Raw genomic sequence first — 27979 nt, forward strand, 5'->3', positions numbered from 1 at the left:
CTGGCTGCTATTTTCCAGCAGGGCCATTTTGTAGGATCAGGGTTAGAGGTCACCTGTACTGAGATACAGGAGAACTCCACTATTCGCGGTTCTGCATATCCGTGGATGTTAAAAAAAAAAAGAGACACTCAGCCTCTATAACTGTGACTACAAAAGGGTTAAAACCTGCCTATCCATGGATCCTAGAGGGCCAGAAATGACCACAGAGGTAATTTCCAGCTGCTATTTTGTGTTCAGGAGCCATTTTGTGGCTCATTTCATTAAAAATTAATGGGGGGAAACCAGGAAAAGTCATGATTTTCCCCCATTTGGGATTTGGGGAGCATGGCTGGAATCTACAGACTCACGGAGCAAGGTAGGGCACTTTATTTGGCCCATTTTCGCTTCCTCCATGGTGCCCCCCTGAATGGAAGCCATGCGAATAATGGGGTTCTCCTGTACTGGCACAAAAAAGACTGGAGCTAATTTTGGACTGTTCTTTTCTGCACACTGCAAAATTTGTTATTACCTGAAAAAACAAGATCCTCTTTTCTCTAGATAAATCCATAATAGCCACCACTCCTGGTGCAGTACCCTTGATCACTAAACATGGAACAGAACAGGGGTAGAGCCACCATTGGGCGAAGAGGCTCAAAGAACCTAGGCTTGCAGCCCCAGACACGCCCCCCGCGTCTGACATCAGACGCGGGGGGGGGGGTTATTTCGCTCCCAAACGGGGCTGCGTGGCCCTGTTTAGGACCCAAATCAGCCTGTGCTGCATTGGCAGCGCAGCTGGAATGACCTTCTTTCCCTTTTAAGGTCAGACATGGGGGCTTGGCTAGCCAGACCCCTGCGTCTGATGTAAGACACTGGGCCAGGGGGCCATGGCGGCGACTGAACAAGGGCCGCCGCCAGCCTCCCTCCACGCCTGGAGTAGAATCACCACTGTACACATTAATATGCCTTAAAAGAATGATGGTGGTGGTGGGGAATCCAATATAATATCTCTCTTTACCATACTGGAATATGAAAGGATTGTTACATGCGTAATAGACCTACATTAATGTATTTTGACTATGACTTCTCAATTATCTTGGATTATTGTATGCTTGTACACTGTCATGCTATTAATCTTTCATAAATTACTTACATTTCTGAAACACACTTGGAATGTGTTACCACACAATTAATTTTTTTGCTGTATTAATCACTCCTTCAAAAAGAAGCTTTTGATTTACATACCATTCTGCTTTTTCTTTTTCTTCTTCATCTAGGTAAGAAAACTCTCTCCAAGAATCAAAATTATACCTAATATATAATAATGTCAGAAAAGAGAAAGTCATCACACTGTTGGCCCTTAATAAAGTGTTTACAAGTTTTTCTAGTAATAACTACCCTGACTACTTTCCTTTCACTATACTCTTAATTGATAATTACCATCTTTACAAATTAGCCCACTTGCACCTCAAATGTCCACATGTCCACCATCTTGAATTTGGATGGATGACATCATCACAAATTACGTCACTGAGGTGTCCCTATGTGTCCCTACAACCGTAGCAAATTGGATTCAGATCTGTTCCCATTTGCACCTAAAATTTCACGCATCCGCCATTTTGAATTGCATTGGATGACATTGTCATAGACTGTTGAGATGTCCCTACCGCTGTAGCATGGAGACTACAGGGAACAGTGCTGCAGTCCCATGTGGAGAGCGGGCACTGCCGGTGGAAAATTGGCAGGGTGAGGACAAGCAGGTAAGGAGCTCCTACCTGCTTTTTAAGGGAACCACTACCCAGCCCGCCAAGTTGGTTTGAATGCCAGTGGTTTAGCCAGTTCGGCACTTCCCAGAGGTGGCGCCATACCAGCTCATGCATATCCCTAGACTGCACTCTCTTCCTCTCTGTCTCTAATATAGACTGGTATAAATAAATCGGCGGGATGGGAACAAGCAGGTAAGGAGCTCTTTACCTGCTTTTTAAGGGAACTGCTCCCTACCTGCTGGTTGATACATGAATGGCTTGTGCACATCCCTAGTGCAGTCTGCATGGAAAACTCTCCAAAATGAAACTGCAACAGGATCTTAATCTCTCCTCAGCAACCACCACCCACCATTTCTTTATTCTTCTTCATGTAAATAGTTTAGTTAATGCACACAGTTTCATATTTCTACCCACCAAGGATGAAAGTAATATGATTTTCATAATTTGTTGTGTTTTTCTTCTCTCTCATTATAATGTAGGTATGAATTGTGGGCAAAAATTCATAGCTCACTTACCAGAATGAATAAAATCCATCTACCTCTTCAAATGATGATTCCATATCTCCAAGTATAGGTACATTTTTCTTATTTGACCATCTGTAACAATTAAGGGATGCACAGACAATATTCATTAACATGAAAACTTGCACAGAAATAGTTGATTTGATTATGCATTCACAATTTAATCTCGTATATGTGGATTTTCAGGTTTAATTATCTGAACGTTATTGATTTGAATGGAATTTCAAAATTATAAACAAGCCAATTCTTATATTTGATGCCCCAACAAGTAAATACTAGAAATTAGGTAGAACAAGAGTGCCAATGTTCTGTCATGAGCTGAACTATGGTGCTGATGTTAGCTGACCCAGGATATTGTGATCGCGCATTCTAAGCAACCAGTATCATTTAAAGACACCCACAACAATCAGATGCAATGTAGCACTGATGTAAAAAGGCATATTTCTGGGCCGAGGTCAGATATTATTCAGGTGCAGCTTGTCTCCTGCCCTAACAAAATAGAGAAAATCATCTACCCACTACCCTGAAGGCTAGGCCTTGTGAAACTATCTACAGGTGAAACTCGGAAAATTAGAATATCGTGCAAAAGTCCATTAATTTCAGTAATGCAAATTAAAAGGTGAAACTGATATATGAGACAGACGCATTACATGCAAAGCGAGATAAGTCAAGCCTTAATTTGTTATCATTGTGATGATCATGGCGTACAGCTCATGAAAACCCCAAATCCACAATCCCAGAAAATTAGAATATTACATGGAACCAAGAAGACAAAGATTGTAGAATAGAACAATATCGGACCTCTGAAAAGTATAAGCATGCATGTGTATTCAGTACTTGGTTTGGGCCCCTTTTGCAGCAATTACTGCCTCAATGCGGCGTGGCATGGATGCTATCAGCCTGTGGCACTGATGAGGTGTTATGGAAGACCAGGATGCTTCATTAGCGGCCTTCAGCTCTTCTGCATTGTTTGGTCTCATGTCTCTCATCCTTCTCTTGGCAATGCCCCATAGATTCTCTATGGGGTCAGGTCAGGCGAGTTTGCTGGCCAATCAAGCACAGTACACTGTATACTTTTCAGAGGTCCGATACTGTTCTATTCTACAATCCTTGTCTTCTTGGTTCCATGTAATATTCTAATTTTCTGAGATTGTGGATTTGGGGTTTTCATGAGCTGTACGCCATGATCATCACAATTATAACAAATTAAGGCTTGACTTATCTCGCTTTGCATGTAATGCGTCTGTCTCATATATCAGTTTCACCTTTTAATTTGCATTACTGAAATTAATGGACTTTTGCACGATATTCTAATTTTCCGAGTTTCACCTGTATAGTGGCGAAAGAACTTAGGTTGCAGGAAGCAGTTACAATATTTTTGGAATCAACAGTCAGCCAGAGATGAAGCTGCTTTGACTTCCTCACAGAATATAATATTACCATACTTATGAAGTAATTCCATACTCTGCATGCAAGAAAGTTGCAGTAACCATTCTAATTTCTTTTGCATCCAAATGTTAGTTTCAACTGAAACACATCATCCTAAACATTCTGTAAACACTATCAGTAAAATCTCAAATAACGGACTTTGCTGTTTTTCACCACTATTAAGCAGATATTCAAGCTATCAAACTAGCTGGGATAAAAGACACTGGCCTACACCCAGATTAGTTTTGTGCTAGTGCAAGGCTGCTGTGCTACTGAAAGGACATAGAGCAAGGCAGTTCAACTTTGGCCTTCCTGCAGATGGTGGCTTACAACTCCCATAATCCCTGGCTACTGGCCACTCTGGCTCAGGATTATGGGAGCTGGAGTCCAAAAACAGCTGGTGGGGCCTAAGTTGAGCAGGCCTAGCGTAGAGTAAGGACACAGGAACATAGGAAGCTGCCATATACTGAGTCAGACCATTGGTCTATATAGCTCAGTATTGCCTTCACAGACTGGCAGCGGCTTCTCCAAGGTTGCAGGCAGGAATCTCTCTCAGCCCTATCTTGGAGGAGCCAGGGAGGCAACATGAATCTTTCTGCTCTTAGCAGCTCCATCCCCTGAGGGGAATATCTTGCAGTGCTCACACTTCTAGTCTCCCTTTCATATGCAACCAGGGTGGACCCTGCTTAGCTAAGGGGACAAGTCATACTTGCTACCACAAGACCAGCTGAAAGGAAAATTTGTTCCAGGCTAGTTCCTGTGCTAGTGGAGGATGTTGACAAGCTGCAAAGAACAGGCTGAGCAATCTTGTTCCAGAGACAATATTCCACTAATGGCTATGCAGCACTGCAGAGCACAGCAACTTCATGCAGCCCCACAAACTTCTTAAGTGCATGCAACTTCTCTCATTGTGCCAGTGGAATACTAATCTGGGTGTCAGGCACTGCTAACGCAAAGGTCACTGTTAATGCTGTGGTGGGAGCAGAGATACTCCCAACAACTTCTATATAGCTTACCTTGCATTTCTTTCAAAAACTGGTGAAAAAACTTCAAAGAAATTTTCCTTTGCCTCACTTTTAGAAGGAACTGTGTTATCAAAAGTAGGATCTATGCTATTAAATGCTCGTCTCTTCACAGGATCTGACAAAATTTCATAGGCTGGAAAATGAGATTACATGGTTACAAGTAGATAATGGGAAAGAAATGCTAAGATTTACAATAAGTAATCAATTTATGGAATGAAAATGGTAACCGAATTCTGTTTTAACTGAGAGATAAAGAACAATTTTGATCTTTTCAACAAGCTTACTGAGAATGAAATTAAAACACTAAGTTAATTTTTACACTAACAGCTATTTAAGAAATGGTACTTTTGTGAAACTAACATAAATCTAGTTCACTGAGGAATTAGGAAGGGGGCCTCTAGGCTTCAAAATAATAACTATACATATTACTAACTCTCCAGACCAAACCAACAAGGAATCCCAATGACTGCATTTGCCAATAAGTACTAGAATAGAAGTTATGCACAAAGTATTTCTATGACATGGCTAAAGTGTACAATTGGGACTTCTAAGCAGATGATTCAGCATGATTCTAAAAATAACTATTACATCAACCAGAGGATGAGCTTTCTCACTTGATACTCCAAAGGTTTTCCAAGCTGTTGCAATTCTGCAGATGATGGGAAATCAATGAAACACTTCAAGCCCAACACTGACACAAGGAGTAATTAGATATGTGACTGCGGACCTGAGCTACTATATTAGCTTCTTTATACAAGTGACATTTGTGTGCATAAACAAAGAATCTATAATTTAACTGATTTTCAAATTCTGTGAGTCAAGTTAGCACATACAAGCCCTCTCATTGACAAAGAAATGGATTTGTTGGAAGCAAACTAAAGGAAACTTTTTCTGACTTTCAAATAATTTATTACATTTTACATAAGCAATACAAATCTACTGGATTATTTCATGCATATTTCTATATAAACACATTAGATAAAAGTGACAATAATATATAGAACTTTAATAATCAGTCTAGTTCTTACCTTTTGTTATACAGGTAAAATAGTCATTGTCACCTTCACCGATCTGTTCTCCTGCTGCTTTTCGCTTGTCTGGATGGTGTTTCAAGACCATGGCTTTATCTATGGGTTTTAAAAGACTGCTGAATTCAAAAGTAACACAATCTCTTTTATCCTGATTTACATACTCCCTCATCACATCTTTTAAACAGAAACAAATAATGCTATCTTGTATTTTGATGAACATTCTATAAGTTTAATTCTATAAGTTTAACAATCTTACATTTGGAGTCATAACTGTCCTCAAATTATTTAAAATGGCTTTCCCTAACTCATCTCACTTTATATTCCACAAAAGCATAGACAATATAGCAAAGTATAGTTACTTGGTATTGCTTCATACATTTAAAGAATCTATTTCTCACCATACATACTAAGTAAACTTCTTAACACCCGATTATACTTTATTTTATTTTTTTATTTATTTATCTGATTTCTATACCACCCTTCCAAAAATGGCTCAGGACAGTTTACACAGAGGAATAATAAATAAATAAGATGGAACCCTGTCCCCAAAGGGCTCACAATCTAAAAAGAAACATAAGATAAACACCAGCAACATTCACTAGAGGTACTGTGCTGGGGATGGATAATTATGTATTTAATACATAATTAATGAAAAAATGCAATTCTTCATATGCAAGGCACTAGCGGTTTAGGTTGGAATCATAGGTCTACAAGGAAATAATATCAATTTAATGCTTCAGGGTTTGCTTCTGGATAGATACATTTGGGTTGTAAATTACTCCAAGCATGGTAAAACCTCAAGCCTAATGGTATGACAACTTATTTTAACTGCTTAATCAACATAAATCAGCTATCAGCCTTTTAGTATTGGGGTTTGTATTCTATCCTGAGATTCTGAACTGGAAAAAGATGGCACAAGTAAGGTGTCAGGAATCTGAGAGACTGCACACAATTCCAGATGGGGTCATGAAAGGTCACTGATATAATCTCTGTATAGTTTTAACCAGAGTGAGTTGATTTAAATCAAGGGAATTTAAATAATGATTTAAATAACTAAGGGGGGGAAAGCCCTGTTTAAATCATTGATTTAAATCCAAGTTTCCCCACTAATATTTCTTCACATATTTCTCAAACAATGGTGCAAATCTGATCACTAAAATATGTGAATTTACAACTCAATAAAGCATTTACAACATCTAGGAGGGTATACTGTACTTTTAATGTAAATTTTTAGATGATTTGATTTTTACTGTTTAGAAAATACCTGGTTTTTAATGTAATGAATACCTTTACTCATTACCTATGCCAAGCTGCCCTGCTTCTCCTTGTTGTACTGCTTACTTTTGCCATATCTTCCTTTTTACCCAGGAAAGACATTTCTTCAAAAGTACTCTTAGACAGGGTGTCTTGTGTGCCCAGAAGCTATGACAGGTTTTCAGTGGCAAATGTGGGGCAATACAGGAAGCTGAGTACTGAATAATGCCTCCCTTCTCCGCCCCCTGTTTTTCTATTCCACCTCCTTTCCTATATTGTGTCTCTGTTTAACTTTTGACATGGCCCAGCCTCACCACCAAGCAGCCACACTACTTTCCAGCCTGTATCTTTACATATGAAAAGCAGGTTTAGAAACAGAAACTGAAAGCTCAAGAGCTAGTAGTTGCTGGGCAAACTACAGTTGTTTTCATGAGCTGAAACTGAAATTTTAGGGATGTGCACGAACCGGTTCGGAGGCCATATTGGAGGCCTCCGAACCGGTTCGGAACCGGACCGGTCCGGCACTGAGGGAGGGTCTATCTTTAAGGGCGGGGGGGTAGTACTAACCCCTCCTGCCGCTCTTCCCCCTCCGGCGCTGCATTTAGGATTGAAGTTTTGGGGGCGGCAGCATTCCTCCCTGCCGCCCCTGCCCCCGTCGTTGCCCGGAAGTCGCATAAATACGAGCATGCATGCACCCGTCGTGGCGCGCGCCTGTCGCATGCGTGCTCGTATTTACGTGACTTCCGGGCAACGACGGGGACAGGGGCGGCAGGGAGGAACGCTGCTGCCCCCAAAACTTCAATCCTAAATGCAGCACCGGAGGTGGAAGAGCGGTGGGAGGGGTATGTACTACCCCCCCCCCGCCCTTAAAGGTAGACCCTCCTCAGTGCCAGACCGCGCCGCAGTGGTTCCGTGCACACCACTAACTGAAATGAATGCTCATGTTTGATTGGTAGGCAACTCAATGTGTGTAACAGAGAATCATTCTCCATTTTTAGGAAACTGAAAGTGGTGATGTAAGATGTTTGTGATGAGATTTAACCATGTTACTTTTTACATGAGAAATGGAAATTTAGTATTTTTTACATTTTTAAGAAAAACCCCAAATAAATCAGATTTAAATTTTTAAAATCATTGATTTTATCCGCCCTGGTTTTAGTCAACAATAATCCTTCATGATGTAAATGTAAAATATATTTACTGCTTTTCAGAACTGTGTAACTTAACTATGTTCTATTTGACTGCCCATACTGGATTCTAACCAATTTCTTTTCCCTCAAGCACAGTTGAAGCCAACAGTCCAATCGATGGGTCACTGCAACAGCTGTGCTGCTGCCATCAGAGTGCAATCCAGTTCTTGGCAAAAAGAGCAAGATTAGGTTAGGGAGAAGGAGTTGCCTTCTCATGTCAGCACTAGGAGCCTTACATCAAATCCTATGAGCTGTTGCCATAAACGGATGCACAACTGAGATTTTGAGGTGTCCATTAATTTAAAATGTTTTTCATTTATGAAACTAACATTTTTGAATTAAAGAAAGCATAGAACTGTCCACACAAGTGAAAGAATCTTGAACAAGAATTAATGCCAGATACTTACGAGCTGCTTTGATTTGTTTCTGAGAGGCCTTGTACCTTATATGCCCAAGCCCAAGAATGGAATAGTGATCTTGATTCTAAAGAAAGAAATACATATTAGCAGCTGCCACCCATCTGTAATTTAGCAATAAAAAGTCATGGAACCAATGTAATGAGATCAAAATAATAATAATATGGAATTCCTTCAAATTCTGGCAAAGCATAAATATATAGCTACTTAAACATTAGGTCAGTTTTACAAGATATTATAGTTGCAATTACTAGCAGAATAGTGGTAAATAAACAGCTTTATTACAGAAACATTATCTGCCACTCATCTATGGTGAATAGCAGCTACTCAAGGGAAGCAACCAAGCAGCTTTGCTTCTCTGCCTGTCAGCACTGTGCTCACTGCCCTTCCCCTATCCATACAGCATTTCCCCCTCCGTCACTTCAGGCTCTAGATTAGTATTGAGCTTTTTATACTCTTAGGTGCAACAGAGGGAGCAAAAGCACACATTTAGAGTTGTGCTGTGCTTTTCTATGAACAGCTGCCAAAAGTAAAGTGAACACAGCAGCAACAAGTAAATTCCTAACAACAGGTACTGTATGTACAAATAACAGCACAAGCTAGAAGTAACATCTGTCTCCTGGAATTTTAGAGCACAGAATTCAATAGTATTCCACATTATTACTGTTACCATATTTGTTATTCGTCCTTCATACTTTTATAATAATTCCTAACCTCCTCGATCTTCCATTTTCTCTACTAGACTCATTGACAAAGAGCTGCTAATTTGGAATAACTGAGTGATTATTACTCAACAGAAGAAATGCCACTTTGTAAATACAACCCAATACCAATCTGAAAAGAAGAGATGGCCCAAAATGCTATCAAGTAACTCAGTTCCACAAGAAAGGGAAACTTAATTTTCATAAAGTAAAAAAATTGCTATGCTCTGAACAAAATTCAGCTCAAATCTATCAACCTGATGACGTCACTTTCATAACATTATCTAAAGTTCACATTATTTTTCAATATAAATATTTCATCAGACGAAGTCATTCACATAAATGAAAACTGTGTTCTACCCAGGTTTGGGAGTTGTGTGCACGATCAACTAGGTAGGAGGAAAGAGAAGTGATTGGCCCGGTTCAGACATAATAGGAAACTGGAGGTTTCCCTTCACCTCCGGTTTCCTAACTAACATCCAAAATCAGGGAAATGGAGTTTGTGGGGAAAAGTGACCCACAGTTTCCCTCGCCAAACTCCACTCTGAACCTTCAGACATAGTGGAGTTTTGCCACCGCAAACTCCATTTCTGCAGTGCCAGCATTACATTCAAACGCTAACACCATAGTTCCTCCCTCACTCCAGCCCGAATGGCTGTGCGGACTGTCCTTCAGGAAAGAAGGAAGCCCACAAAGCCCTGCCTCTCTGCAGCCTCGCTTACAGAGAAGCAGCTCCCCGCAGCCTCCTAACGCGGATGGGAGAGCAGGGGGAAGGGGCTGTTACATCTGAACCGGGCCATTGTGCGGAAAGCAGGCGGAAAAACTACCCAGGTTTTCCTCCTACCTTGCTTCCACACAATCACGTCTCCCTCCTTCTACCTAGTTGTTTGGACTCACACAACTGAAAATTAGGAGCACACATAGCTCCCAGACCTGGGAAGAACAGTTTTCACTTGTGTGAATGACCTCAATGTCACATTGAATAAAAGAAAAACAATTCTCAAGATAGCATAAAATATTAGAGAAGAGCAATGTTTCAGATTAATCTTAACTGCTGGAAAGTGTCATTAAACTTTCACTTAAACTGTGAGCAAATATGATTACATTTAATAATATACCTTCCAGTCCTTTGGATCAAGTGTTTTTAACATAGGAAATTCTTCCAGCTGTAATTCTTCATCTCCCGACTCTTCGGAGAGCTCTTTCTCATCCTCCAGCTCCTGGAAAGAGGCAGAAACGTGTATGTTTCTCCTCTTAATAAATGCTTCAAACCATCTTCCCACAGGTTCAACTTGGCAGAGCACAGAAGCTGTGAAAGAAAACATAAGGCCATAGGAAACATAAATGACACTCAATACATATCCCTCCTTGTTCCCTCAGACCTGGAGGGGAGTGGGGTGCTGTTCCATGTCCTGGCTTTTGAACAGGGGACTGTGAGGAAAAAGATGCTCTTCTCTTTGGTGGTGCTTACACTATGGAACATATTGCCATTGGAACCTCTTTTGGCCACTTCTTTGTTGGCATCCCTGTAAGCTATTTAAAACTTGGCGGTTCACGTAGGCATTTTTTGCTTGCTGAGAGTGATTGAACTCTTTTTCTTCTTTGAAAATATTCTTTGGATGTTTTTATGGCTGTTGAGAACAGTAGTCCAAATACAGTGCAGTGTGGGTCAGAAGTATTGATGCAGTTGTGCAAGAGTGCAACTGCACTGACGTTGTTCCTGACCCATGCAGCAGTGTAGGTGGAAGCACACCAATCAAATGCTGCACTTTATGTGGAATAGTATTTCTTTTGTTTTATCTTGGTTCATTAAGCTCTTGATCCATTTAGACTTTACATAGCCTACATTTTTTGTTTCAATAGGCATTTTAATAAAGCTATTAATTTGTTGGAGTGTTTTAGATGGCTCTATTTCTTTGTATGCCACAGTTCCACATACAGGACCAATTTTGTAATTTGCTGACCTGTCCAGTCATAAATCGATTTGGCTAGATTTCCAATCTTGAATTTTCAAATTCACCTGAGCACTAGACTCTGGATTATTTAATATGCATGTATTAATTTTGCCAAAAGTTACTATTTTGCCTAATGTAAAACAGTCTAGATAGCTTAATCGATGGCAAAACATTCCCAGATTATTGTCCCATATAAGCAGCTGTGAATTGTACATATATATTGTTATAATTGGACCATAGTGAATGGGAGTAAACTGAATTACTATATATGCAGAATTCTGGAACTTTTGTGAGCACAGTCAATGTACTTGGTAAATTAGAAACTGGAATACCTCCAGTGAAATAAAATCAGCCCATGGGGGAGGAAATCTATAATCTGAAGGGCTAGAAATACGTAAGTTAATATACTGAAAATATTTAAGCATACCCATAGAACTGAATGCATTTTAATAATTAATTTGAGCAAGTTTAAATGTCTGCAGTATCACAGAAGTATTTTTTCCACAGCAAACAAAGGTTTCATGACGAATTCGGGAGGGTTAAGGTGGGCAGGGGACGTTGAATATAACATCTGCTACACCACTGGCACACTGTTGCAAAATCAGTAATGCATCATTTGTAATACAGCTAACCAACTAAAATGCCACTTATTTTAAAACAAACTATTATACTTTCTTTATGACTTCTTTTCAAATCTATACTTGTCTGTTTTTCATAATATGATTTGTGATGAATTTTTGCTGATGGGATTTTTAAGGATGGGTTTACTGACAACTTATGACAAAGTTTATACAGCAGCAAAATTTTGTAAAGAAGAAAAAAAGAACCTTTAATAGGAGTAAATGGAAAAACCTAGTGCCCTGTAGGTTTGTGTTCACACACACAGAAATAAAGTCAGAGTGTAGCAAAACATCACATTCTTCAGCAGCAGGGAAAAAGAAACAATAATCTCTGGAGTCCATACATCTGCTTCATCAGTAGAACAATACCATACTTACAAGTGTATTAAGCATTCAGTAGTGCAAGTCTCAAAGGCTCAATTTGATAATTTTCTTACTAGGACCAAACCAAATGTTTTCAACAATAAGCTTTCAAGTTCTCTGCAACTTATCAGGGAGTTGTTTGGCTTAACATCCAACTGGATGAATAGTTGCAGAGCACTCATAATCAACTTCTGGAATTCTCTGCCACAAGATGTGGTGACAGCCAACAACCTGGATGGCTTTAAGGGGGCTTGAATAACTTCATGGAGGAGAAGTCTATCATCGGCTACTAGTTGGAGGGCTATAGGCCACCTCCAGCCTCAAAGGCATGCCCTCTGAGAGGGCATGCCCTCAACTCTTGCCTGTGGCTTCGAGCAGCATCTGGTGGGCCACTGTGTGAATTTACAGGATGCTGGATTAGATGGGTCTTGCGCCTGATCCAGCAGGGCTGTTCTTATGTTCACTCAAAAGCTTTTTGCTCAGGCAAAAGCTGTATGTTATTTTGGTTGGTTCTACCAGATTGTGGCTTTTATCTAGTTAACTTACAATATAGGGTGGTTGTGCGGGTTATAATGAAATAACTGTTCCAGTGAATGTCATTAAAATAGGAGAGATGTCTCTCAAGAAAGAAGATAACTCAATTTGTTCTTCTCTTATTACATAATAGGCACAAAAGTTATCAACTCTTTATTCAGCCCATGCATAGCTCCTAAAACAAAACAAGATTCTTCAGGTTTCAGCACAATCTAGGGTTGTTACCTTCCCAACCCCCACAGGGCTTTCTAGTCTTTGATAGCTGCAAGTAGGCAGAAATCCAACAGGGACGGCCCCTCCTGATGTGGATCTACAATGCTGGAAAAAGCTGAGCTTGGGGAATGTCTGCTCATATGTAGTCGTCAAAGGCACAAACACCCGTGTGTGAGTAAGTAAAAAAGCACTCTAGGATCATCATAATCGCAAGAGAGCAGCAGAAACGACGCCTCTACTACTACAATGTTTATATACCGCTCACCAACCAAAGTTATTAAAGCGGTTTACACAGAAAAATAAATAATACATCATAATATCTCTCGTTGGAGACAGAGGGTTTCAACCCACAAGGACTGTTTTGAGAAACCAAGAATAACCCAAGTAATACACCCGCGACGCTTTTTTTTTTTTTTTTAAAGAAGGAGGAAAACACCGCCTAGAGTTGTATATATAAATAGACAGAAGCGGGGCGGGGAGGGAGGCAATGCGAAGGGCAGCGACCCAGGTCCCCACTGCCCAGACTCCAAGGCCTTTGCTGCCTGAACCGGGACGGGACCAGCCCAGCCGCTCGCAGCAGGGTGCTCGGCAAGAGGAAGGGGGCAGAGAGGCAAAGCGGGGCCGGACGTCACGTACCCGCAGACAGGGCTCTGGTGACGGCGGTGACCTGCCCCTCAGGCGCCCCCCGCAGCATCACGGCAGCAACTGGGGAGTCCCCCTCAAAGTCAGGGCTGGGCGGCTGCTGGGGCTCAAGCGTGTTCTCTCGGCCCTGGTCGGTGGTTGCCAAGTGCCGGCGCATGGAGGGACCCGGCAACCACTTCCGGGTCATCGTGAGTCGCTCTAGCTTCCTTTTTCGCTTGCCTCCTTTTCCTGCGGCTTGTCGGGGGCAGGAGGAAGGCTCCCTCCTTCCTGAATGCCGTCATAATACGAACGCACTCCTTGCACCAGCCAGCCTCGAAAGAATGGCCATTTGCAAAGAGAGGAGGGGGTGTAGCACTACCTTCCCCTGCCCATCAACGAGCCCTGCCCGGTTGGGTTTTCTGGCACGCTAGTGCGTTCTTATCCCCTGCCACTTAAGATTTCACTACTTCCTCCTCAGATGCACAAGGGGCTCGTTTATGACAACCTTTGTAACTTCGCTTGCAGCACTACGGCACGCCAAGCTGCACGTCCCCAAATGTGTCTCGTCTATCCCCTTCCCCCTAAGACTTCAGGGGCTAGCACTGGGATCGCGTTAGCCAAGACCCGCCTTTTTAGGAGGGTATTTGGGTTGCTGGAGTAGGGCTGTGTGCTAGGCAGGATCCAAATACAGTTAGCCAGGACTAAATGGAAAATCCATGGGTCTTGAGTTAGTTATGACTAACTTGTTTCACTCATTTTAGTGGTGCTTAGTCGTGATTAACTTAGTCCAGTTGTCTACAACCACTCAAATTCAGTTGCGGAAATAGGTGTTATATGATTATTAAAGTTCGCAATCCTGCTAGTGCTTAAAAACAGTAACAATCGTAAGTCCAAAACAGTAAGCATCCTGTTGGTGAATCCCGGAGGGGAGAAAATCTGTATGCCACCCTAAACCGCAAGTTCTGTAGCACACTGTGTCATCTTTTTCTGTCTCTATGGTATTTCTTATGTCCATGGTAGCTTTCCATTTAGAATCAAGCAGTGTGCTACTACTTTTTATTTAAAATGGTTATGTATACCACACAGCTGGTGCACTACCTATTTCTTTCCCCAGCGCTGTGGATTTTTCCTGTAGCGAAGAGATTTGCCTCTTCGTCGTGACGTCTTTTCCGGTCTGCCTCGGAAGCAAGTCATTGAAAGTGCAGCGTAATACTCCTCGTTCTGTGCATGCGCAGTAGCGGGTTGTTGCCAGAGCTCGGAAGTGGGAGCAGTTTAAGGGGGCGACACAATGCCGGACTACTTGGGTGCCGATCAGCGCAAAACTAAAGAGGAGGAGAAGGAGGACAAACCCATCCGCGGTGAGAACTCAACCTGAACGCTATTAAGCAAGTAGAACAGAAATGGGTGTTCTTCTCAACAGCCCGTTTCGAGGCAGCTTTGTGGGGCTCCTCCAATGCGCATGCCCCAGACCTAGGCATAAGATCGCGTTTCCTCCCCTCCCCTCTTTTCGGCTTGGGTGGTGCGGAGTCGGATCTTATCCACTGTTGTCAGTGAAGCTGTTCTCACTGTGTATGAGAGTCGTAGTGGGCCTCTCTTTTCCTTTTACCTTGTCTTTCTCTGAGCAAGGGACGGTTTATATCCCTATTAACATCATAATAGTGAGCATTTAAATTGCACTTTAGAAGGTTCGAAGCACTTTGCATATGTTCTGTCGCCATTGTTCCAGCAGGCCTGTAGGATAAGTCAGCCAGCGTGGTGTAGTGGTTAGAGTGCTGGACTAGGACCGGGGAGACCCGAGTTCAAATCCCCATACTTGCTGGGTGTCTCTGGGCCAGTCACTTCTCTCTCAGCCTAACCTACTTCACAGGGTTGTTGTGAGGAGAAACCTAAGTATGTAGTACATCACTCTGGGCTCCTTGGAGGAAGAGCAGGATATAAAATGTAAAAATAATAATAATGAGTTTGTGGAATTTCTAGCTGTGCTACCCACAGGCATGGGAATAGCTAGTGTTCAAAGCCGGGAAGACAATGAAGAGAGTGAGAATTGGGAGATTTGCAGGCAAATGAGTTAACTTGTAAAGGTGAGCAAGGGCTAGTCAGCCTGGAAAGGAATGCTAATTACCTGTTGGGAAGCAGTATGAGATGTAGTCTCTTTAGCCTTTAAGATTATCTGTATCTGTCTCTTTCTTTCAGCTTTGGATGAAGGTGACATTGCCTTGTTGAAAACCTATGTAAGTACCTTATTATAGTTTTATGTCAGATTTTGAGAACTAGTTATGTGGAAGTGTTTTGGTAAAATCTTACTGCTTAAACTGATTTGGCTTTGAAAATGCCTAATTTATGTTGCGGTGCTAGTTAAAAGCTGTTCATTTCAGCTAAAATGACAACTGCTTAAAAAAAAAAAAAGACCCTCTCAAAAAACCCATCTCTTATTTGCAAACAAACCAAAGGAAGGCATGGAAAGAAACAGCAAAAGAAGGTAAACACAGGGCCTCAGTGTGTAAAAAAGAAAAAAGAAAAAGGAGCACAATCTCTATAACATTCGTAAGAAAATAATATAATTCCAACTGGTAAATACAGTCTAGAAAATGTACAATAACGATAACGAGACGCACAGTTAACAAAACAAATTTTATAACAGTCAAACAAATATGATAAGACAGTGAAGCACAACTGATCACTGAGCAATATACATTATTATACTAGCATCTTGCCCGTGGGCTTTCCAGAGCTCTTCCTCAGCTCTTGCCTGTGGGCTTCTCAGAGGCATCTGGTGGGCCACTGTGTGAAACAGGGTGCTGGACTAAATAGGCCTTGGGCCTGATCCAGCAGAGCTGTTCTTATGTTCTTATATAGTTTTTCAACAAACAGTTCCCAAAGTGGTGTACATAGCAAAAAGTATGAGATAATGGTTAGGGATGTGTATGAAGCATTTTGCGCATGTGGGGGTGGCGGAGAGTGGGTGCTTTAAAAGGAGGAAGGCAGGTCTCACCTGCTCCTCTGTCGCTCCTCCACCACCACACCCCTGTTCTCAAGCAGGAAGCAGCCACAGCATGGCTTTCCAGAACAGTGTGGCTGTTCAATGCGGACAGTGCCACCGGGGGGGGGGGTGGAGGAGTGAAGGAGGGGCAAGAAAGACCTGCCTTCCTCCTTTTGAAGCACCTGCTTGTCTCTCACTGAAATGAGCTCGGAGCATTTTGGTGCCTCAAATTAGAGGTGCCAAAACGCTTCATGCACTTCCCTAATAATGGTTCCCTGTCCTGAAGGGGCTCACAGTCTAAACACAAAAAAGACAGCAGCAGCAGCCCTTGTCGAGATACCATGCTGGGCTGAATAAATGCCACAGTATAATTTTCAAACTGTTAACTATCATGTAATATAAATATCAGCAGTATAATATACAACTTTAGCAAGAATCCAGATGATATCCAGTATCCTCACTAACCATGCAGAGGTGCTGTGTGCAAAATGCTTCCACAGCTCCTGTTCTCCATAAGGCATGGGCACTCTCACAAGTTTTTGGATGTCTGCTCAGTTCAATTTAGCTCCTGCTCAGGTTGAATCAGGAAGGCCCCATTCTGAATGCAGGTGCGCACACTTGATACTGCCGCCCAGAACAAAACTCGTTCCGCACAGAGGTGAAAAAAATTAGAGGGACCACTGTCTGCAGTGTTTAGTAATTGAGTACGACTGCACAGGTGATGGGGGAAGTGATTTTTGGCACACTCTTGTTCCCTTGAAAATGTGTTTTTGAGGACTGCACATCCCTCAAGGACATATATGGGTGTTTTGGGGGAAGGAGAGACTGGCGGAAACTGCTCTGTCTATGCAGAAGGACTCTGGATTATTAAGCACTGCAGAATCACTTTGTACACAGCACCTTTGCATGGTTAGTGCTCTGCTGTGGAGGTGCTTTGCATGTAATGCCTGTCCATGGTTACTGTGGATGTTGGCTGATACCAGAGCGCTCTCTAATTTTTTTCATCTGTGTGCGGAATGATTTTTGTTCTGGGTGGCAGTATCAAGGCATTGTGTGTGCACATGCATTCTGAATGGAGCCTTCCTAAAATTAACTGAGCAGACATTAAAACATGTGAGCGTGCACACACGTGCACGCCTTAAAGGGAACACTGGCTGATACTAGAGATGTACATGAACAGGTTTGTACACACCCAGGAGGTGTGGGGAGGTGTTCTTTAAGACTGCATGGGTCTGGCACTTCTGGTATGACACCGACCGGGGCTGCAAGGAGGCATGCTGCAGCTCCATGCCAGCAACTTTGGTGAGATCACCGGCGGGACTAATGTGACAGGGGAAGTAAGAGCACCCTCCCTGTCCCTTAAAGAACCCCCCACCTCCGAACCGGTTTGTGCATATCCCTAGCTGATACTTTGTTCAGTAAAACACTTTATCAGAAGTATGCGTTCCAAAATATTGATAGCAAGCACTCCCATAATTTATTTATTTACTTACAATTAAAACAATCAACAATTAAAATTATAAAATACCATAAAACATCAAACAATAAAACAATTTAAAAATCCTGAAAAAACAGGTACAATTAAAACCCTTTAAAAAAATTTAAAAACCTTGGAAGGCCAGGCCAAACAGATAGGTCTTAAGGGCCTAAAAACCAATAAAGAGTTCAAATTACAGATTTCTGCAGGGAGTACATTCCACAGTCCAGGAGCGGCTACAGAGAAGACCCGCCTGTGTCGCCACCAGACGTACCGGTGGTAACTGGAGACGGATCTCCTCAGATAACCTTAGTGTTCTTGTCCATAAAGTCTTCCTTGATCGTGCTGCTAGAGCCAGATACATAGTGTAATGTTTTCCAATCTGCAAGTGTGCCTTTACAAGATTACTCAAGAGGAACTGAGTAGATGGGGATGGATAGGAAGAGTTGGGAAAAGAATGATTTGTCCACTAATTTCAGTGCAGCTTTTAAAATATATCCTTGGCTGGCATCCTAAGGTACAGTAGCAACAAGCCAGTCTTTTGAATTTCTTCAGCATGCCTGGGAGGATGCTAGTCTTATTCGCAATAATCCCATGAAGAGCAAGATTTGAAAGTGTTACCTGAGTGTGCCCAAAGTGGTACTGCCAACAGATTGGGATCCTAAGCTCTAGAGTTAGTTCATTTATTTAGTTCACTACTAAATAAAGGCAAGTACTGGGAGAGGCTGTAGTTCAGTGGTTGAACACCTGCTTTGGTCTCAGCAGCTCTCCCTGGCATCTCCCATTAAAATAATCTCAAAAAGCAGGGCTGGGAAAGAACCTCTGTTTTAGGCACTGCAAAGATACTGGCAGTTGGAGCAGGCAGTATTAGACCAGGTGAACCTTGGGTCTGATTTGTAAATGTTCCTGTTCACAAGTCTAGATGGCAGCATTTGGGCTGTGTCTATTCCATGTATGTGCCCAAATCTTTTTGATTTCCTATAAAATAATGTTTTGCCCCCAATCCAGGGTCAGAGCACATATTCAAGGCAGATCAAGCAAGTAGAAGATGACATTCAGCAGTTACTTAAGAAAATCAATGAACTCACAGGTATAATTCTCATGTACCTATTGGAAGTATATGTATTTTTTATTTGAGTGTGTGTGAATGAATCAAATCAATCAATCAATTAATTAAAATGAATTACTCTGTTTAAGTATGAGCTCAATTGATAATGTTAGTAAAGTCACCATCTCTGTTTCAGGAATATTGTAAAGATTACTAGAGCTCTTAGGAAAAAAACTTCAGATATATTTATTATTAAACAGAGGGTTGACCTCCCACTGCTGATTTGCCCCCTCCTATAACAGTGTTTCTATAAGATTTCAGACCTTTCAAAACTTATGTTACATTCATGAATGCCAGTGACTCTTTCAGGTTTTTTGTCTCATATAAAGCTGCATTGGTCACTTAAGTTTACATATATAGGGATATACAATTGATTATAGTGCAAAGAATTGCTTCTTTTTTCTCCCCCTAACCTTGTAGGCATTAAAGAGTCAGATACTGGGTTGGCTCCTCCTGCCCTCTGGGATCTGGCTGCAGATAAACAAACTCTTCAAAGTGAGCAACCGCTTCAAGTGGCAAGGTATACTTGTATTTCATTTGGTCACCTGAGGGAGTAGTACTATCAACATGAATAGCATCTTCTGCAAGATATTCCCCTCAGGGGATGAAGCCAATCTGGGAAGAGTGTAAGGTTTTAAGTTCCCTCCCTGGCTTCTCCAAGATAGGGCTGAGAGAGATTCCTGCCTGCAACCTTGGAGAAGCTGCTGCCAGTCTGTGAAGACAGTACTGAGCTAGATAGACCAATGGTCTGACTCAGTATATGGCAGCTTCCTATGTATATATATTTCTCATAGGTGTACTGTCATTAATCCCATGTGCAGCAGCTCTCACGAGAGTTTGTGAGCAAGCTGCCAGCAGGGGAAGAGGAAAGTGGCACTGCAGGAGGCGAAGCAGGAAACAAAACAGTGGGGGTGGTCGAGTGGGAGGTAACGGCAGCAGCGAGCAGGGGAGGAAAACAACGGTGGTGGCGGGAGGGTGAGCTGGGAAAGAAAGTGGCGGCAGGCAAGCAAAACTGGAGGTGCAGATGCTCTGTGCCCAGCTAGTTCTAGTTGTTGCTCCTATCCTTCATGTGTAGCAGATTACCCCTGTTACAAAACGAATTGCTTAAAGTTTCTTTCCAGTACAACAAAATTAATATTGAGGTCTTCACATGGATCTATATCTTAGGAACTGGTTACCTGTCAATTTCACATGAGTTTCATTCCAGCACAGTGGAGTCTGACATTTCATTTCACAGTGGAAACTGACATTTCTCTAACCAATCTAAAGCGACACAGATCTTAGGGCCCAGGTATTTTCAATCTATGTGGATAAGAGAACACAGACTTCAGTTGGCTATTTAAGATGTCTCATGATACTGCTAATATTTAAGGCTTTAAGAAGAAAGAGAAAAATATGCTTTAAGGGAGAATGGATAGTTAGCCAACAGTTGTCAGTATTTGGTATTATGGTGTAAATTCCAATAGTAGAAATTTGGCATTATCATGCACATTCCTAAATAAGCCTGGAGTATGAAAAGTGATTGTCTTACATTTTTATTTACTCACAGATTGCTTATTACATTGTTTTTGTCTGGTTAGGTGCACAAAGATAATCAATGCAGATTCTGAGGACCCCAAGTACATTATCAATGTTAAGCAGTTTGCCAAATTTGTGGTGGATCTTAGTGATCAGGTGGCACCTACTGATATTGAAGAAGGGATGAGAGTTGGGTAAGTTGATACCAATCTTTAGTCCTTATATTCTTCAGATTGAAGTTGGTAGCATACACTATTTTCTTTTTTTATACCATCGCATAGCAAAGCTCACTGAACAGTTAGCAACAAAATTACGCAATAACCAACAATAGACCATAACATCCATAAAACATAATATATTCTGACACAATATCAAATAAATATCACACAAGGCAAAGATTAAAAGCCAAGAAGTTGTAGTTTCCATACTATTTTCAATGTGTTCACTTGGTACCAGGCTATTAAATGCAGGCTGGTCAGTCAGGTCAGCATCCAGAGACCATTGGGAATGTCTGCTTGTAAGCATAATGGGGCATGAAACCAACATTTGGTCTTGCTTTATTTTAGCTAACTGTATATTTGGTTGTTGGGTCCTTCCTACAGAAGAATATAAAGGAAGCAAGACAAACCACCAAATCTGAACTGAAACAGATTACAGTAGGGTGCCTGGTGCCCTTGGAGAAGTGTGTGTGTGTGTCCCAGTAGCCCATCCAGCTCTGTTCCATTGATACATCGCTGTGTAGTCACATGACGTGGTATTCTGCACACAAATGTGACTGGATATAGGAATAGGCACTAAGAATCCTCTAGCATTTAAACATGTTTTTCAAGATTTTAGGGACCATTTTATTCAATTATTGTCTCTTCAACCAATTTCTGCAGTGTTGACAGAAACAAGTATCAGATCCATATCCCTCTGCCTCCAAAGATTGACCCAACTGTTACTATGATGCAGGTAAGATTACCTTTTAAAGATCATCTTTCTCTTTCTTCATTAAAAAGTGTTTTTGCTTCACATTTTTAGCCTGTCTAATGTGACCTTCTCATTGCAACCTGCTATTCTTTCACAAAATTCATAAAACAAAGGTACATATGCATTTTTTGTAACGTAGGTAGAGGAAAAGCCTGATGTTACTTACAGCGATGTTGGAGGTTGCAAAGAACAGATTGAGAAGCTAAGAGAGGTGGTGGAAACACCCTTGCTACATGTAAGTATCCTACAGATTAGCTCTTTTCTCACATTATGTTCAGCTTTTGTACAATGAGGATACAGTGTACACAGGTACAGTTATTCACATTTTATGTGAATGTTGAAGGCAGGTTCAGCAGTACACTTCCCATCTGTACCATGCATTTGAAGGATCTGTACCAGGCTCACTTTTCAAATGATTGCAGATACAGTGACGAACAGGCAAAAATATTGTATCAGTGTACAGACATCTGCACACTCATACATCATGTCTGAGTAGGGCTGTTGCGTTTCTCCCTCTTGAAGGCTTGTCAGAGCTTTCACAGATACCAGAAAAACCTAAAATAGTTCTCCAGTAGACAGATTCCTTTGGAACACATTTATTTTTAAATTGTCAATGAGGATGTTCCCTTTTGGGAAAATAAGGATTATTGTTTGTGACGTTTTATTCCAACAGCAGCCACCCATTTACCTCTGGGTATCACAAATAGGCCAGGAAGATAATGGCCCTTCCAGCCTTCTGTGACTCCCCAGCATTTGTTGCTCAAATAAGTAGTGCCTCAGAGATCACAGGGAATATGAGGCTGATGGCTTGGAGGAGGAGGATAAAGGGAAATGACTTAATTTTTTCTTCTTCTCTTGTGTCACTATTTTCTTTATATATATTTCTCTAAGCATACCTGTCGCTAAACTTTGCCAAGTTACCCCTGCTAACTGGGCAAAGAGTCACCTTTTACCGCAGTGATTCTCTTTATTTAGCAGGGGGAGAGTAACTGGCCCTATGCACCCCCAGCACAGTACTTCCAGTGACTGCTGCTGGTGGCACAAGTTCTTTCTAACTTGTGAGCCCTTTGGGGACAGGGAGCCATCTTATTTATTTGTTATTTCTCTGTGTAAACTGCCCTGAGCCATTTTTGGAAGGGCGGCATAGAAATTGAATAAATAAATAAATAATAAAATAAAATAAAATAAAATAATCCCGTGTGTGGCAGCTCTCGCAAAAGTTTGTAAGCAGCTGCCTGGATGGGGATGGGGAGATAATGGTGGTGGTAGGTGGCTGGCTGGCTGGCAGGCAAAGATAATGGTGGCAAATGGTGGTGGGTGGCTAGCCAGACAAAGAAAATGATGGCAGGGAAGGGAGGGAAGAAGACAACAATGGGGGATGAGGGTGGAGAAGATGACGACGGGCAGGGGAAGAAGATGGCAGGCTCCTGGCTCAGCTAGTATGCAATTATTGTACAGTACTTCAAGGGGGTATACAAAATGTTAAAACATACAATGAAATGCCATCAGTTGTGAAGCTTCAGTGACAATTGGTTGTCTTTGGATCAGCTCTCTCATTACCACTGTGCTGCACAATATTCTTACCAACTCCTGTCCACTTGGTTTGTGTTCTACTTCTCAAACTTGAGCACTTTTCTTGACAGTTCACTGATCGCCGCAGCTTTACAAATCTAGTGTTAATGCCATGTCATACTTCTGGAGAGTCTTTGCTGGCAGGGGAGTTGCTGTTGGGAAGTACAGATACTTCCTGCGTAGTGCTTTTCATCCAGTTTGTATAACTTTTTAACTCTTTTTTTCCTCCACTGCAGCCTGAGCGATTTGTCAATCTTGGGATTGAGCCACCCAAAGGAGTGCTTCTCTTTGGTCCACCTGGCACAGGCAAAACCCTCTGTGCTCGTGCTGTTGCTAACCGGACTGATGCCTGCTTCATCCGAGTGATTGGATCTGAACTGGTGCAGAAATATGTGGGAGAGGTAATAAGACAGGCAGTAAATTTTGTGTCTGTATTGAAGGTGGTCAAAAGTTTTCAGAAGGACTATCTAAAGTATTTGTAAATGGGGTATAGAAATTCTTTGTAAATACTCAATATCTTCACATCATACAGGAAATTATGTACAAATGGTATGTCTGTGACTGATTTTGATACCTTTCATGTTCCTGTGTGGTTGAAACATGCACCTGCTTGCATATTTTTTTCTCATGCCTGCGGGCATATAGATTCAGAAACCTATTGCCAGCTGCACATGAGAGGGTTCAGAGTGTGCAGTAGCCTTGGAATTTGGTTAGCCAAGTAGATAGTGGCAACAGTCTGTTACACTGTAGATAGAAAGGGCTCTCTGCAACTAAAATTATTGCACATAATTGTATATGATAAGGGTGTGCACGAACCACAGAGCACTGGTACAGCGCTGCTGGGAGGGTGAATTTTAAGAGGAGAGCAGGTCCACTGGTGGTGTCACTGATAATGCGTGTGCAGACACCATCTGTGTGCTGGCGCCGCACGGGGGGCACCTGGGACAAGGGCCCCCCCAGCAGGAAGCTGCATGGGGGCAGCCGAGAGCAGGTAAGGACCTGTTCTCCCTTCTTAAAGCTCCTGCTCCCCTCCCTGCAGCGCTGAACCAGCGCTAGAACTGTGGTTTGTGCACACCCTTAGTGTGTGAACTATGGCTAATATCTTGTTTGTTCTAGAGTTATTTAAGTCGTTCCAATATTTTCTTTCAAAATTGAACTCAAATGACACTTGGGTTATATGAAAACCTCTCTCTCAATCTCTCTCTTTTGAATAGGGTGCTCGAATGGTTCGGGAACTCTTTGAAATGGCCAGGACAAAAAAAGCCTGCCTTATCTTCTTTGATGAAATTGATGCTATTGGAGGTTGGTGTGAGCAAGCATATGCTTTTTCTTGTTCAATGTGGAGTGGAAAGTTCAATCTAAAAATGTTCTATATTTAATAAGGAAAAAAGCATGCCAACCTTTTAGTTGGTTCTGACTCTATACAGGCTATTATCTGAATGTTTTATATCTTTTACAAACAAATATGACTTCACCCAAGATGACTCGGTGTGGGGGTTCTACTAAATTCTCTTCTAGACACCTCCTTGTTCAGCTCTGTTTACTATATACAAAACTACCTATAGTTAAAATGAAATGGATTTGCTTCTAAACACAAGTAACTTCAGTGTTTTAACTTATGCTTAGTGATTTATACTTGAAATGTTGAATTAGGAGTTTGCCTGGACATCAGTAATGTTCTGAATATAAAAGGCAGTCTTAACATAGACAGGTGGTACAATTAGGGTTTGTACCAGCTGAGAAAGCAGGTGGTTTGTCTGAAGCACATCCGCGTCATACCTCCCTTGCCATGTAAAGTTATCCTGCTGGACAGAAGATTAAGTATTGGGGTGGATGAAACATCTTGTCTCTTGACCAGTGTGCTCTTCTGCTCTAGACTGACCTCTGTAACACGATCGAGAAACAAGGAAAAGTATCTAATTACATCCTCCTTGCATGTAGCTGGTGAGGTCCTCTTTTTCCTCCTGCAAACATTTTGACTTGCATCACAATTTAATGCTTGCTTATTCAGAAGTAAGCGCCAGTAAGTTCAGTGGACTTAACCCTTGGTATATAAGCATAGGATTACTGCCTTAGTTTAATAGTCACAGATGATGCTGGTAAGACTAGCCATCCTTTGTGGGAATAAATTGCCTTGCAAATTCATCCTTTCAAAGACACTGCAGTCATTACACAGTCAAAAACTGTGTTCTACCCAGGCTTGGGCGCTGTGTGCACTCCCGATTTTCTGTTTTGTGAAAGCCAGGTAAGAGGGTTGCTTTTCCTCCTACCTTGCTTCCACACAATCACTTCTACCCAGGTTTTCTTCTTATCTTTCTTCCATACAACTGAAAATGAGGAGTACACAGAGCTCTCAAACCCCAGGGAGAATGGTTTTCGATTGTGTGAATGACCTCACAGAAATGATGCCTTATTTGTTTCTCCTGCTGTCTGTTTCTAGGAGCTCGTTTTGATGATGGGGCTGGAGGAGACAATGAAGTCCAGCGCACTATGCTAGAACTGATAAATCAGCTGGATGGCTTTGATCCAAGAGGCAATATTAAAGTGCTGATGGCAACCAACAGACCTGATACTTTGGATCCAGCACTAATGAGGCCTGGAAGACTGGATAGGAAAATTGAGTTTAGCTTACCAGATCTAGAGGTTAGAAGTGTTTCATTTTGGTACTTAGTAGATGTTAACAATATACTTAACTCAGGCTTAAGTAACTAGTTGAAAAGGATGTTTTGTATTTGTCTCAACTATTTACTTTCTTTAAAAAAGAGCATCTGTGAAAATAGATTAGATCAAATAGTCGTTCCACATCATAGTCATTCCTTACTAAAAGGAAAGTTTCTGATGATAAATTAGCTGTGCAGTGAAAATTAGACCCTTCTTGTTTTACCTGTTTTTGTCTGATTGACTGCATTTCAATTTTTTATTTTGACTCAGTGATTCTAAATCTAATGACAAATTCAGACAAATTGTTAGTTGGTAGCGACAAAAATAAGAGACCTGTAGCACCTGAAGTTTATTTTTTTCCCCAAATTCTTTTTTTTTAATTTTAACAATAGCAATATTGTCATTCATTACAAATACACACATAAAAGATGGACTTCCCGCTCACATTTCTTTGTGAATCATCAACTATAAGATTTTCCCTTGCTATAATAATAATTCAAAACATACGTTCAAGCCCTTACGAACATAATTAAACTAACCAACCTGTGATTTATACTAAATTTCAAACCCTGCTGTCAAGTCCATAGTAGGGAAGTAATTTTTTAAATACAACAAAAATGGTTTCCAATCTTCTTTAAAACATTCCAAGTTTTGATCTCTTAATAGTGCTGTAAGTTTTGCCATCTCCGCATATTCCAAAATTTTTATCAGCCAGTCTTCTTTTGAAGGCAGTTCACTAGACTTCCATTTCTGTGCATATATAATTCTAGCTGCCGTAGAGGCATACATTAAAAATGTTAAATTGGTTGTAGAAATAGCTCCTTGTGTTATTCCCAGCAGGAAGGATTCTGGCTTCTTAGGAAATGTCATTTTAAATATTTTCTTTAGTTCATTATATATCATATCCCAATCGGCTTTAGCCTTCCAACAGGTCCACCACATGTGAAAAAATGTGCCTTCAGAATGTCCACACTTCCAACATTTGTTTGAAACATTTTTATACATTAAAGCCAGTCTTTTTGGTGTCAGATACCATCTATACATCATTTTATAATAGTTTGTAGCACCTGAAGTTTAAGCCACAACACACCTTTTAATCTTCATCTTGGAGAAATCAACTTGTAGAAGTCACTTAATGTGTTGCATCTGATGTCGTGGGCTCTAGTCCACGCAAGCTGGTGCCACATAGTTCTGTGTTGAACTCATGTGGATAATTAAGGCAGATTTTCTTAAGGGAAGGCTCTTGTGCTTTAGAAGCTATCCTTAAGCTCCTCTCTTCACTAGCATCAGTGAAAGGTCTTGTCCTGAACCATCACCGTGTCAGTGGAGAGGTATTGCATCCATCCAGATGGCGAGGGCAGGCAAGAGAGCAACAGCAGCTATTGTTCCTTGCTGCCATCAGTGCAAGTTGTCAGGGTGGCCAGGAGCAGCAGCAGGTGAGGACTTGGCTGTGGTCCCTTTCAAAGTTGCTAGGAGCTCATTAGTTGTACAAGAATACAGATTGCCAGTGCTGGTCCAGCTTAAGGTAATTCATGTTTGTTTTACATATTCTTACATTTAAACAAAATCTCTCTCTTTAGGGACGGACTCACATATTCAAGATACATGCACGTTCAATGAGTGTTGAAAGAGATATAAGATTTGAGTTGCTGGCTCGACTGTGTCCTAACAGCACCGGTAAGTCGGTTACCAGTGCTGGGTAACATTGAATCTTGCCTGTTTTTTGAGATGAGAGTTGCTTCAAATTCCCGTTACATCCACTGTATCCTCTCTTACAAGGTGCTGAAATCCGGAGTGTCTGTACAGAGGCAGGTATGTTTGCCATAAGAGCAAGGAGGAAAATTGCTACTGAAAAAGACTTCTTGGAAGCTGTGAACAAAGTCATCAAGTCGTATGCCAAGTTCAGTGCTACACCCCGATACATGACTTACAACTGATCTTAAAGAAATTCAAAGAATGTTCTTCATATTGTTAACTTTATCTAGAGTAATACTCAAAGTAACAATGTGCTTGTGTAATGTAACCTCTGACAAGTGTAGAAATAAATGAAACATCCAAATTACATGATAGTGGTTAT

At 41.4% G+C, this 27979-nt stretch overlaps 2 protein-coding genes across 5 annotated transcripts in view; one reads left to right on the top strand and one right to left on the bottom strand.

The window, feature by feature from the left end:
* DNAJC2 (DnaJ heat shock protein family (Hsp40) member C2) overlaps window positions 1-13829 on the bottom strand; it is a 26820-nt gene extending 12991 nt beyond the window's left edge. For 2 of the 4 annotated variants that reach the window (XR_008307872.1, XM_053252466.1), the window contains exons 1-7: window positions 13630-13823; window positions 10427-10617; window positions 8599-8674; window positions 5745-5843; window positions 4708-4849; window positions 2258-2338; window positions 1222-1287 (exon numbers count right to left, since the gene is read on the bottom strand). Coding sequence is in view for 3 of the 4 variants with exons in the window: in XM_053252466.1 (XP_053108441.1) it covers window positions 1222-1287; window positions 2258-2338; window positions 4708-4849; window positions 5745-5843; window positions 8599-8674; window positions 10427-10617; window positions 13630-13822 (848 nt within the window). In the remaining variant the exon portion in view is untranslated. Of the gene's footprint in view, window positions 1-1221; window positions 1288-2257; window positions 2339-4707; window positions 4850-5744; window positions 5844-8598; window positions 8675-10426; window positions 10618-13629 lie in introns of all 4 variants that reach the window. The other 2 variants (XM_053252465.1, XM_053252464.1) reach the window with 2 other exon arrangements.
* A 978-nt stretch (window positions 13830-14807) lies between these two features.
* PSMC2 (proteasome 26S subunit, ATPase 2) lies at window positions 14808-27964 on the top strand. The gene is made up of 12 exons (XM_053252471.1): window positions 14808-14972; window positions 15808-15845; window positions 19080-19161; window positions 19600-19699; window positions 20760-20891; window positions 21579-21651; window positions 21809-21904; window positions 23478-23642; window positions 24456-24543; window positions 25682-25884; window positions 27483-27579; window positions 27682-27964. Exons 1-12 carry the CDS (start codon window positions 14903-14905, stop codon window positions 27837-27839), a joined length of 1302 nt encoding a protein of 433 aa, XP_053108446.1. The 5' UTR covers window positions 14808-14902; the 3' UTR covers window positions 27840-27964.
* The last annotated feature ends 15 nt before the right edge of the window (window positions 27965-27979 follow it).

The sequence above is a fragment of the Hemicordylus capensis genome, chromosome 5 (genome assembly GCF_027244095.1).
Source record: "Hemicordylus capensis ecotype Gifberg chromosome 5, rHemCap1.1.pri, whole genome shotgun sequence".
In the NCBI taxonomy this organism is placed as follows: domain Eukaryota; kingdom Metazoa; phylum Chordata; class Lepidosauria; order Squamata; family Cordylidae; genus Hemicordylus; species Hemicordylus capensis.